This window comes from Trichechus manatus, unplaced genomic scaffold, assembly GCF_000243295.1.
Source record: "Trichechus manatus latirostris isolate Lorelei unplaced genomic scaffold, TriManLat1.0 scaffold00085, whole genome shotgun sequence".
NCBI classification, from domain to species: domain Eukaryota; kingdom Metazoa; phylum Chordata; class Mammalia; order Sirenia; family Trichechidae; genus Trichechus; species Trichechus manatus.
This window is the reverse complement of record NW_004444021.1, coordinates 11,824,843-11,838,150: the sequence shown is the minus strand read 5'-3', so window position 1 is coordinate 11,838,150 and position 13,308 is coordinate 11,824,843. Positions and strand designations below refer to the sequence as shown.

Genomic DNA, 13,308 nt, shown 5'->3' with positions numbered 1-13,308 from the left:
CATAGAAACCTCCTAGACATAGCCAAACATCTCACAGGACTAAGTTACTGGGCTTGAAGGCTAAGGATCATAGTCTCAGGGGGCATCTAGGTGACTTGGCATAACACAGTTCATAAAGACAATGTTCTACATCCTACTCTGGTGAGTAGCAGAGGATCTTAAAAGCTTGAGAGCAGTCATCTAAGATACAACTATTGGTCTCTCACTGTCCAGTGCAAAGGAGAGTGAAGAAAACCAGATTCAAGGAAGCAATTAGTCCAAAGGACTAATGGACCACAGGAACTACAGCCTCCACTAGCCTGAGACCAGAAGAACTAGATGCTGCCTAGCTACCACTACCAACCGACCTCTCTGACCAGGATTACAACAGAAGGTCCTGCTAGAGTGGGAAAAAAAATGTAGAACAAAACTCAAATCAATAAAAAAGACCAGACTTACTGGTCCAATAAAGACTGGAGGAACCGCCGAGACTATGGCTTTTAGATACTTTTCTAACTTGAAACTGAAGCCCCTGCCAGAGATCACCTTTCACCCAAATAATAGACCAACTAAAAAAATCCACTGCTGTCAAGTCAATTTGATTCATAGTGACCCTATAGGACACAGAAGAACTGTTCTACAGAGTTTCCAAGGAGAGGCTGGTGGATTCGAACTGCCAACCTTTTCTGATTAGCAGCTGAGTTCTTGACCACCGTACCACCAGGCTGCCAAAGTAATATACAGGCCTGTAAAATAAACAGTAACACACGAGAGGAAGGTGTTCCTTAGAACAGTCATCTATATGAGACCAAAAGGGCAACATTTGCCCAAAAGCAAAGATGAGAAGAAAGGAAGGGGCAGGAAAAGCAGATGAACGGAAACATGGAACTCAGGTGGTAATGGGGAGAGTACTGACACATTGCGGGGACTACAACCAATGTTACAGAACAATTTGTAAATAAACTATTGAATGGGAAACTAATTTGCTCTGTAAATCTTCACCTAAAGCACAATGAAATGTTAAAAAAAAAAAACACACACACACACAATGTTTTAAGAAAAGATCCTAGCCAAATAACAAGGGTGTGTGTGTAAATTCAAGTTATCTAAAAAAGAAAGCAGGAGTGACAAGGCTATTTCAAAATTTAATATAGAAAGGAAGGAAGGGAGGTAGGGAGGGAGGAAAAAGAAGAGGGATGGGGGATAAGAGAAGAGGTTAGGAGGTGTTTTTATACACATTTAAGTAGCTTCCGTAAGAGTTAAACCATAGATTTCAATGAAGAGCTTCTGAGTTCTTTAAGCATTACATTTATTTTGGACCACCTATTTTTTTCTTCAAGAAATTTACATGATACAAACCATGTGTTGAGTTGAATCAAGTAAAATTTAATGGAAAATTACATTCAAAGTCACCTGACTAGTCCCATGTGGGTTATGTTCTCAAGCATTTTTCATCACCGGGAAACAGCTTGTGAATGTCCCACTTTACATCACCCTCCTGAGCCCAAGTTTTAAACAGAAATTTTAAACCCTGTATTAAACTTCAGTATAAAATGATCTTTAATGGGGAAAATATTGTGTTGACAGTTCCACTTCAAATTATTTAAAATCAGAATGGGAGGTCTGTGTGTTTGCTTTTGTGCTCCTTTAAGAATGAATCCGATCTAAGTTAAGCAGAAAAGCAGCAGCAGAAAATTACCTCTTTACACCTATTAGGAGATAAACTGCTAACGCATATTTAGAGCCAAGTGTGAGACACAGTCACCACAAAATTGGTAAAAGCCTAGGAAATCAGTATTTTCTCTTCCTGGAGAGGCTCAAATAATTTTCTAAAATGGTATTTCACTCTTCACAAACTGCCTTACATAAGCGTCAATGTAAAAACAAACAAAACAGAGCCAATGTAATTGTTTTAAGACACACATCATACTTAAACTTACTACTTGATAAACTGAATTAAGGAAACAAGAAAAAAAACAAGAATTGGTTTCTTTTACCAAAACATACGCCAAGAAAAATTGAGTAAGAGAAAATGCTAATGGCAGAAAGTAGTCGTTTTATCTAATTAAATGGATGGGGATGTATTAATTGCTGTGGTTAAAGTATATTCTATTAACACTGAGATGGCAGAAAATTAATATTTTGCCACATTTAGGGGTAAAAGCAATCAATGTTGTTTGCTCAGTGAAACCGATCTGCAGACATTGTGGAAATACACTGTACTGTAATTTACAGATCAAACACTCTGGCTCCATATGAAGGATCAAAACCATATAACTTAGTATCATATCTGGAATGGGGGTAGAAATTTTTCTAGTTTACAAATGAATAGGCCTATGAAATAGGTTATGCCTATGAGAAAGTCTTGATTTTGAGAGTCAGGTTTCCATAAAGTCGTCTCCTATTTTAAATATGCAGAAATGTTCTGACCTATAATTATTATAATTACTATGCATACAAACAAGGAATCCAAATGCCAAGTCTTTAAAGAGGCCAATAATAATATCCTTCCTATCAAACGAACAAACTAAGAAAATTCAGAATGAGAGACCCTAATTTGTTTGATAATTAAGGTTCAGGCCTTTGGTTTGCTTTTTTTTTTTCAACTTTATTAAATCACCAAATTTAAATAAAGATGCTCGATCAAACCAATATGTAGTCAACCCTAAACATTGTCTTTGCCTGTTTGATGTCAGGTGCATGAATGAATGAAAACAGCTTTATGGGACAACTATATTCTCTGCTTATCGCTCCCCTACTTAGAGTGCAGGCTTGAGATAGTACTTTAGAGAACTGGAAATATAAGGGCTAATCAGCAATTACTAACAGACACCAACTGCACAGAGATGTGGAATTTAATGACATAATTTTTTTTTTTTTTTAACAGAATAAAAGTACTGAGAACCTTCAATTGTCTGGACCAGCGGAGGGAAACATTATCATGAATAATGAAAAAGTGCAGATAATCTTCCAGCTGAGTGATGTTTGCCACTTTGGCATGAAGGGGGTGTTCCTGGCCCTCGACGTCTCCAGTCTATTGTTTGTGTAGTAGTAACAACAACCACCTAATGTGGAGTGTTTACTATATGCCAGGCTTTGAGCTAAGCACTTAATATATACTGCCTAATTTAATCCCTGTAACACCCCCATGAGGTTGGTTCTGTTAGTATCCCCATTTGAAGATGAAGAATTTAAGGACTGGAAAAATAAGGTAACTCAGCTAAGATCCTATAGTTAGTAGCAGAAATGGAATTCAAACCAAGTTGATCAGAATCAAGAGCCTATTTTCTTTTCACTGCTACATTGGATAAATCTTCCCATGGGAACCTAACTTCTACCCAAATTCATAAGACATCAATTTTGCTTAAGTCTGTCATCTACTGAAATCCCATTCTAGAAGCAGAGACAGGTTTTTGAACATTTTCATGAACTGCACAAGTAAGTACCTCATTGCTTGTTGTAATGATACCATGATATGGCTATAAGAATGTTCATATTTAGTTTCATACTGAATTCAACTAAAATTGATTTTAACCCTCATACATTGCTGGGGGCAGGGATGTGAAATGGTACAGCCACCTTGGAAAGCAGTTTGGTAGTTCCTCAAATGGTTAAACATAGACGGAAGGAAGTAACTTTGGAGGAATTTGTGAAATGTGTAGAGGACCTTAACCTAAACACAGATTTCTGAAAATATGTTCTCTTGAATCTCAGTTTATGACAGCACAACTCAATGAAATTCACTCTAAATTCAGCTAACAAGACAGACAGTCTCCTGTAGTACTTCCAATAGTTTTAGCTATTAAAGAACACAGCTGGGTTTGGGGAAGTAGTAAAAAAGGGGGAGGTGAGGAAAGGTTTGTCCTGTCAGTGAAAGTATTAAACACTACTCAAGGACTAGGCCCCAGAAGAATAGGCACTCAAAAAATGTCTGAAACAAATAAACAAAATCTCCCAAAAATCCCCTTGAAATATGCTAATTTAAATAAAATCATATTCTTTATATTCTGCCTGAATTTTTAAAGTGTCACTGTCTGGAAAAAAAAAAAAATCAGGATGTGATGATCACAGAGGTCAAGCTATTCACTGGGCCTTGATTTCAGTGATGGCTCATAACATACACACTTGAGAAGGCAAAGCATTTGGTAACAGTTTCTACCACAGTATTCCAAGGATTAAGAATAGCTAACCTGCTTTCGTCATTAAAATAGGGGCTGCAACGCCACATTTCAATGACTTTCTCCCTCCTTCTCAACCATAAATTTGGTGCCTATTCAAGACAAGTCATAAACTACTTTAGAATAAATAACAATAAAATAAAGACATTAATCTTGGTGGCCCTTATGTGAAGGGACCTTCTTTAATGTTTATCAGCACTTTTCACATCGTTTAAGGACCTTTAAGAATAGCAAAATCTGTGTTCCTAAAACTCCCATGTCAGTGGATATGAAATGATCAAACCCATACACTGCTGCAGGAGATGTTAAATGGTGTTACACAGGATGTGTCACCACCTCCATTTTCGGCCTAATGAGGAATCTTTCCACAAAAAAAGAGTGTAATAAAACATCCCCTTCCATCACAACATGGGAGAAGGAAAAAAAAAAAAAGGTAGCAGTAGCAGGCAGAAGGAATAAAACAGAATATCATAGCATTGTGCTAAAAGAGAAAGTAAGTCATTTCCAGCTTGATAAGAGAAGAGCAAAGGTATTTATCCAGGACATATCAAGGGAAGCAAAAATTTCTAAAATTAAAAGAAAGCAAACTAGTTTCTGCACAAATACAAGTGCTTTAATATATAACAAAGGCATACCAAGGTAGAACAGGAAAAGGTAAGCCCAATATGAAACTCAGGAAGGAAGCTCTAAAGGAAGTTAACACAGTAATAGAAGAGAAATAGAGAGGGTTTCCAATTAAACATGGTGGCTTGAGCACATGTATTTCTCTCTCCTCCTCACCAGACATAATAAAATGTTAGTAAAGTTATAACCCACAAGGACAAATAGAATGAGTGAGGTAAAGACTGTAGACAGATACAAACAAAAATCTGAAGACGGGAGACAAACAGGTGAGAGGTCACTGACTAGGCCAAGTGAAGACAGCTTGAAACCTAAATGACCAAAGAGATAAGCTAATAAGAAATTAAGTGGCAAGGTTCAGAATCCTAGAAACACTCAAGAACTGAAGGCTGAAGTTCAAGGTGGTGCTAAAAACAAAAGGATGAGCTGAGGGTTTAAGGAGCAACTGGGCACCCCAGGCCCATTCCCGCAGACTCCACCGGCAAGTTGTTCCCCTTCTCCAATCTGGGCAGAGGATTATTCTCTGAAGAAGTTGAAGCAGAGAGGCTCAGAACTTGGACACCAGGCACAGCTGGAATCGGAGTAAAGAGTCATACTTAATGAAAACAAATCAAGAGAAAGTCTGCATAGAGAACAGTGAAGCCCTCGGCCTCATCTTGATCATCTCTTAGAATAACGGCAGCTACGCTTACATAGCCTTAAAAATAGATAGGTAAATCTGCTCTGGGGGAACTACCCAACCAAGGAAAAGACCTACAGTACTTTTCGGTAAGTACTCCAATGAAATGACTAGGTCTTCACTGATATACACTGTGTTGCTGATATACCCTGTGTTGAGGCCCACCAGCTGACAAGCCTGCCCAGGCACAGAGAGCTTCCAATCAGCTTTTTAATGCATTACTCAAAATACAAATTGAGAGCCAGCAGTTCTCTCCAACAGGTATAACAGCCTCTCCAAAAATCTCAACAGGCAAGGCAGACACCAAAGAAAACCAACACATACAAGGAACTCAAAGGAAACTCAGAGATAATTCAAGCAGTATACAAAAAAAAAAGAAAACTAAAATTCTCCAAGCTACATTTAGTATCCTCAGAAACATATGAGAAGATAAATTATTCATGGAAAAAGAACAGGATGCTTTTTTAAAGAGAACATTCAAAGAACAAGAAAGGGCTCTTGGAAAAAAACAAAAATATCTATAAAGCAAAAAAAGTATGGAAAATAAAACGGAAAAGATAAGAAAATTAGATGATCAAACCAGGAGAGACAGCATCCACCTAATAAAAGTTTCAAAAAACAAAAAACAAAACAAAACAAACAAAAAAAAAGAAAACCAAAAGAACAAATTAGCAAAGAAATAATAAAATACTTTCTCAAACTAAAGGTAATTAACTTCCAAACTAAAAAGACTCACTGAGTACCAAGAAAAAGGTCCACACAAAGGATAAAGAAGAAAGCCCGACAAGATTACACAAAGAAAAAAGCAGATCACAAACAGAGAATTTGAATTAGAGTAGTCTAACCCCGGTGGCGTAGTGGTTACGAGCTATGACTGCGAACCAAAAGGTCAACAGTTCAAATCCACCAGGTGCTCCTTGGAAACCCTATAGGGCAGTTCTAGTCTATCCTATAGGGTCGCTATGAGTCAGAATCAACTCGATGGCTGTGGGTTTTCGAGGTAGGACTTTCAATAACAACTTAGGAACCCAGAAAACAACAAATCAATGAAATTATTTCAAACTAGCGTCCTATAAACCAGCCAAGCATGAATAAAGACTAGTCATATGTGCAAATTCCCCATCACCCTTTCTCAGAAAGCTCTGGAGAAAGTGCTCCTATAAAAGAATGAAATAAACCAAGAACAGAAAAGACAGGCACAGGTATACAATACAAAAGAGAAGAAAAAGGACATTCTCAGGGAGTTGGCAAAGGGAAGACTCCCAACAGCAGGTATGGAGATCAGCCAGTCCAGATTAGATATGGACCAAGGGGAACTGCCAGGACATTCTCATTGGGTGAGAGGCAAAATGATAGATGACTTGATTCTGACTTGTTTCAGAGGATTGTATCATTTTGTCCAATAGTTTAGGTCCTGAATTTGTGACTGAAATTATATTAATTATGGACAAAAGAAAAGAGAAGGCAATTACCATTAGGAAATCAAAAAAGCTGAGCAAGTAAAGAAATTTAATCATAGTACACTATGGCTTGGCTATAAACATTATTTACATCATTGTAAGATTGTAAACACTGTATATTGATTTAAGCCAAAAAGATGGAGGTAGGAGAAATGTATGTGGGAATGGAGAATACAACATAGAAAGTCCTCTCTTGATGTGCTTCTTTGGACTCAGTACATTGATAGTTACACCTAGAAGCTTATGCAGATTCAGGTTTATCCTGCTGGCAACACTGCTTCATAGATGATTCTGCATACTTCCATCAGGAAATGTAGTATCTAGCTGTCCTTCTTGTGGTGATGTTAGCAGCTATTGATAATTATTGCTTAAATGCATTAATTCATCAGGGCTCACAAAAAGGTGATTCTTAAATCTATTACTCTGTTTTGATTTATTAGTGGGGATAGTTCTAAAAGACAAATTTCTCCTCCTCAACACTGGGTTACCATGGGGTAAATTTCCTAAAGGAATAGTAGAAGATTAAATACTTGGTCATTTGCTTTATTTACCAGTTTTCAAAACTGATCCTTGTTTGTTCATATACAGGCTATAAGTCTTTATCTGTTACTTTATAATCTGCTACCTGACTAAATTCTTTTATTGCTTTTAGTATTTCCACTGATTCTTTTGGATTTTCCAAATTTATCATTATGTATCTACAATCAGAGATAATGTTAACTCTTTCTGGCATGCTTTCACTGCCTGTAGAGATGTTATCTGCTCTTTATTCTCTTTCTTCTCATAGTTTTGCATGGGATTCAACCGTTCTTCTTTCTATTGCTTATTTTAAGTAAAATGAGATTTTCTGTGGTTTTATGAGAGAGGTGTGGCCAAGTAGCTTTTCTAGCTTCATGAAATAGAGTTCCCTTGTCTGTTTTCATGAAGTGTGTGTTTGGGGGGTAGGGGCACAATCTCCCACACTCTGAGATGTTCCCATATGTTTCCCTCCAACATTTCTTTCTGGACCTTCTCTCCCCTACTCAACCTGCCCTGCATAGAACTCTACTGTAGCATTTTCTATTCAGTGTAAGGCTTTGTCCTAGAAGGGTGTTTCAATTTGTCATTTTAGACAGATCACAAGAGAAAGATGGTGAACCACTAAAATACCATTAGACCTTTCCATAGTTTCCTTCCACTCACCCACTCACAGGAGCCATCAAAGTCCCCCCAACCCCCACATTTGCTGCTAATATTCTCAGAATGGCCTACCAGCCAACACTGTGTACCCAATGGCAATTTTGCAGTTTTCTGGCTCTCAGAGTAGTCACAAATCCCTTTGCATTCTCCAACCTTCTTCCTGCACATTTTCTGATACCACATAGATCTTGAAACTATCCCTGGTTTGTCCCTACCCACCCTAATTGTGAGGTTCATGGAAATATGTTGTTACCTATATTTGTTGTAGATGTTATCTGTTGGTTTTGGTTTTGGTTACTCTGTCTAATTATATGAGGGGTTTCAAAACCTATGCCACTGCCATCCTTCCAGAATCCTCTCCTGTTGGTCCTTTAAACTATGTTCAAGTATTACTTTAATAAAAATAAATACAAATCACATCAGACAGATTAGTCTCAACTTTGCTTGATAAAGATTTCAATTCTTTATCAGAAATTAAGAATGAATATCATAAGCACAGTGTTGTAATTTACACTATGATGTATATTCTGACTTTCAAAAAACAAGGCTCCCCAGTATCAACAAGCACTCTTAGCACTCAGATCTTGGTTTCTAAATACCATCCTCCAATAAAAGGAACCAGAACTTCTTGGAGAAACAGCTAATTCTAGTGCTGGGGCAGGGAAAATAGAATATACGCTGGAGGAATGAAGTTTTATGAAGTGCTCATAAAACAAAAGAATGAGGGCATCTCGGAGGGACACAGGCATCAACCTAAAAGAGCTCCCAATGGCCAAAGCAAAAACAATTTGAACAATAAAATGAATAATGCACCAGTGGGTTATAACTAGGAATGCCAAATAAAATACAGGGCAGCCAGTTAAATTTGAATTTCGGATAAATAGTGAACAATTTTTTTTCATATAAGTATGTCTCATTACATTATGGAGAAGGACATCATGCTTGGTAGAGGGTCAGCGAAAAAGAGGAAGACCGTCAATGAGATGGACTGACACAGTGGCTGCAACAATGGGCTCAAGCACAAAAATGATTGCAAGGATGGTGCACTACCTGGCTGTGTTTCGTTCTGTTGTACACAGGGTCCCTATGAGTTGGAAATGACTCGACAGAACCTAACAACAACATGTCTCTAGTATCTGAAATTCAAATTTCTGTATATCATATATAGGTTGATATATATATAGGTATATATACATATATAAAATAAGTTAACTGTATAGTAAAATACATATAATTCTTTTTGTACAGCAAGGGTTTAATCATTCTATGTAGTGTCATACAGATTAACTGAAGTATCAATATTCTTCTAGCACTCAACATTTCCCGCATTGTTTCAGCCCTCACGAAACTTAAAATTTGGAATGGCATGTGGTTCTAACAAGACAACAGAATCAAATTCTCTGAGCATTCTCCTCTTGCCTTTTAAACTCTTAGAGCATTTATGTCAAAAAGCCTCAAGTGTTAGGTTAAATCAGAAAAGTAGCTAATTTTAAAAGATCATAGGTTTTTTTACAATGTTAAATGCAAGCCAGTCTTGGAACTATAAGTTTCGGTAAAAAAATCTTACAGCCAAGGGCAAGAATTAGGCTCAAAATTATACACTTCATAAGTTCAAAAGTCAAGAATTGCTTTGCTTTAGTTTGTTTAGAAAATTTCATTATGATGAAAAGGATTTCCCTTTAAGAGGATCAGTTTCAATGTCTAGTTCTTAAATTTTTAAAAATCTACATTGAAAACAAACTAGTGTAATACAAGTGAACAAATCTTGACTTTTAGTCTAAGATGAAATTTTTTGTGAATTTACTCAGTTTCAAAACTATCCTTACTGCCTGCAAACACAGTAAAGTTCTAAAAGGATTTGAGATACCAAAGGACTTTTAATAACGAATTCCTCTTAGTGGAAATAACTTGAAAAAATGATTTTTCAAAAAAAAAGTTGAACCATTTCACATTTGGTTTCTAGGTGCTTATGAATAAATAGCCTGTGTGTCATTTGCTCTTTCTCTCTCTTCCAAAACAGTAAACCACCCTGGGAAATAATGCATAATAATGCACTGATATAGCTACCTGCTCTCTTCCAGCACAGCATGCTACTATTATAAGAGCCATATTCCTCTGCTGACCCAGTGATAGAGAAGAAGGCTCACTTACCGAGCTGGGGCTGGAATGCCTTCGAACTTTGGGTGACTCTTTCCCAGCGGAGGAGGACTTAAAGTTAATGCAAGCATTGTTCTCAGAATGTACCCTCTTCACTTGATTAGCTGGCTTCTCGAATGGGTCGAAAGTACTCTGTGTCCTCTGAACTCTGACTTTTTTATCCTCAGGAATTGTGTCCAGGGGTTTGATCACTGAGTCCATTCCCTGGCAGTTGCGTGTAGACATCTTTGTGACACATATCTGGGGAAAAAAAAATTAAAACTCAGAACTCTGCACTGAAACTTTAATATCACTAAACATCCTGATTTCTTATTCTAGATAGCATGCCAATTTCAATTTAGAAGATACCCCAAAAAGCCCACATTCTAAAATCTACATCAGCTTAGTTTTGTTTTGTTTTTTTAATTCCAAAGATGGTAGATGAAAAGGAATAATACTGTAAAAGACAAACACTGAATAACACTCATTTCAAAACTAGGTTTACATCATTCTGCTAGGTCCCTGTTTGCTTTCATACATCACCAATCATTCTCCTGCACAGCCTGCCCCATTCTCCCGTTTCAATTTATTATGGTCTCTGTCTGTTCCTCTGTTTTCTACTCTATGTTCTAACTCTTTTGTTCTCCCTACACTTTTGAACTTTTGTTGTCCTTATTAAATAACTGTATCGCCTCTAGCTTCTCTGTAAGGCTAGGTAACTTTGTTTATTCTCTCTAGAGAAAAGCTAACCCTAAATGAAATTGCTTTTAGAATTATTTTTCTTCATATAAAAAGTTTTCACATCCCCATATGCTATCAAAAGGAGACCTTGGGTGGTACAAACAGTTAAGTATTCAACTATTAGCCAAAAGACTGGCAGTTCAAACCCACCCAGAGGCACCTCAGAATACAAGCCTGGCGATCTGCTTCCAGAAGGTCACGGCCTTGAGAAACCTATGGAGCAATTCTACTCTGCACTCATGGGGTCGCTATGAGTTGGAATTGACTCAGCGGCAACAAATAACAACAAAATGTGCTATCAAAAGCAGAAATACAATCGATATTTAACAAAATCTCATACTGTTAAAATGAAAATATTAAGCTTCAATGTAATACATATAAGATGATTCTATATGGGGAATAAATGGATCTGTGTATATGGTTAAGGTATATAGAGAGATGTAGATACGGATATAGACATACATATAGATATTTGTATTGTATGAGCACAGGGAAAGGTATAGAAGAAAACACACCAACTGTTAACATCAGACATCTGCTGCCATGTGGAACTGAACAGTGAAAGGGTAAGATTATAAACATTTTTATACACCTTTGTATTGACTGAACTGTAAAAGAAACATGTTTTACTATGCAATTTTTTAAAAACTCCACTACAGTACAAAAGTTTTTAAGCTGTTTGAAGTTACTAAAACAATAAAAAATTTTCATTAACTATCAAGCATCAAACCTATTTAAGACTATGTCTCAACTACTAAACATAGGCTGGATTAAGTCGAATGAGAAAAATATTATCACACTTTTTAGCACATCAAAAAATCGCTAAAGTTATCTTTAAAACTGAAGGTAGAGTCCCCTACTCTACTCCTACCCCTACTCATGATCAAAGCTAACAATTTATCACAAATAGGTGGTGGTTGTTGTCAGGTGGTGTCAAGTCGGTTCTGACTTAGTGACTCTATGTAACAACAAAACACTACCCAGTCCTGTTCCATCCTCAAAATCGTTGCTATGTTTGAGTCCACTGTTGTAGCCACTGTGTAAATCCATCTTGTTGAGGGTCTTCCTCTTTTTCATGGACCTCCACTTAACCAAGAATGATGTCCTTCTCCAGGGACTGGTCCCTCCTGATAACATGTCCAAAGTACGTGAGATCAAGTCTCGCCATCCTCACTTCTATGGAGCATTCTGAATGTACTTCTTCCAAGACAGATTTGTTAGTTCTTCTGGCAGTCCATCTTATAGTCAATATTCTTAGCCAACACCATAATTCAAAGGTATCAGTTCTTCTTCAGTCTTCCTTATTCATTGTTCAGCTGTCGTGTGCATATGAAGTCATTAAAAATATCATGACTTGGTCAGCCGCACCTTCGTTCTCAAAGTGGTATCTTTGCTTTTTAACACTGTAAAGAGGTCTTTTGCAGCAGAGTTGCCTAATGCAATATGTCTTTTAATTTCTTGACTGCTGTTTCCAGGGGCGTTGATTGTGGATCCAAGTAAAATGAAATCCTTGACAGATTCAATCTCTTCTCCATTTATCATGATGTTGCTTATTGATCCAGTTGTAAGGATTTTTGTTTTCTTTATGTTAAGGTGCAATCTGTACTGAAGTGCTTCAAGTCTTCTTCACTTTCAGCAAGTAAGGTTGTGTCATCTGCATATCACAGTTTGTTAATCAGTCTTCCTCTCATGCTGATGCCACGTTCTTCTTCATATACTCCAGCTTCTCAGATTATTTCCTCAACATAAGATTGAATATGTATGCTGAAAGGATACAACCCTGACGCACACCTTTCCTGATGTAAACCACACAGTATCTCCTTGCTCTGTTTGAATGACTGCCTCTTGGTCTATGTTCAGGTTCCTCAAAAGCACAATAAAGTGTTCTGGGATTCCTATTCTTCCCAATGTTATCCACAATTCGTTATGATCCACACAGCTGAATGCCTTTGCATAGTCAATAAAACACAGGAAAACATCTTTCTGGTATTCTCTGCTTTCAGCCAAGATCCATCTGACATCAGCAATGATATCCCTCATTCCACGTCCTCTTCTGAATACAGTTTGAATTTTTGGCAGTTCTCTGTGGATGTACTGCTGCAACTGCTTCTGAATTATCTTTAGCAAAACTTTACTTGTATGTGATATTAATGATATTGTTTGATAATTTCCACATTCCGTTGTATCACCTTTCTTTGGAATGGGTACAAATATGGACCTCTTCCAGTTGGCTGGCCAGCTAGCTGGCTTCCAGATTTTTTGGTATAGACGAGTGAGCATTTCAAGCGTTGCATCCATTTGTTGAAACATCTCAGCTGGTACTCAATCAATTCCT

The 13,308-nt window shown here is 37.2% G+C and overlaps 1 protein-coding gene across 1 annotated transcript in view; it reads right to left on the bottom strand.

Annotated features, from left to right (window-relative positions):
• Positions 1-13,308, bottom strand: part of LOC101356650 (cyclin-dependent kinase 14-like) — a gene marked incomplete at its 3' end in the record, with an annotated part of 331,988 nt that overhangs the window by 131,708 nt on the left and 186,972 nt on the right. Inside the window, exon 3 of the mRNA XM_023736083.1 lies at positions 10,115-10,493. Within this exon, the coding sequence (XP_023591851.1) occupies positions 10,115-10,493 (379 nt within the window). The remainder of the gene's footprint in view (positions 1-10,114; positions 10,494-13,308) is intronic.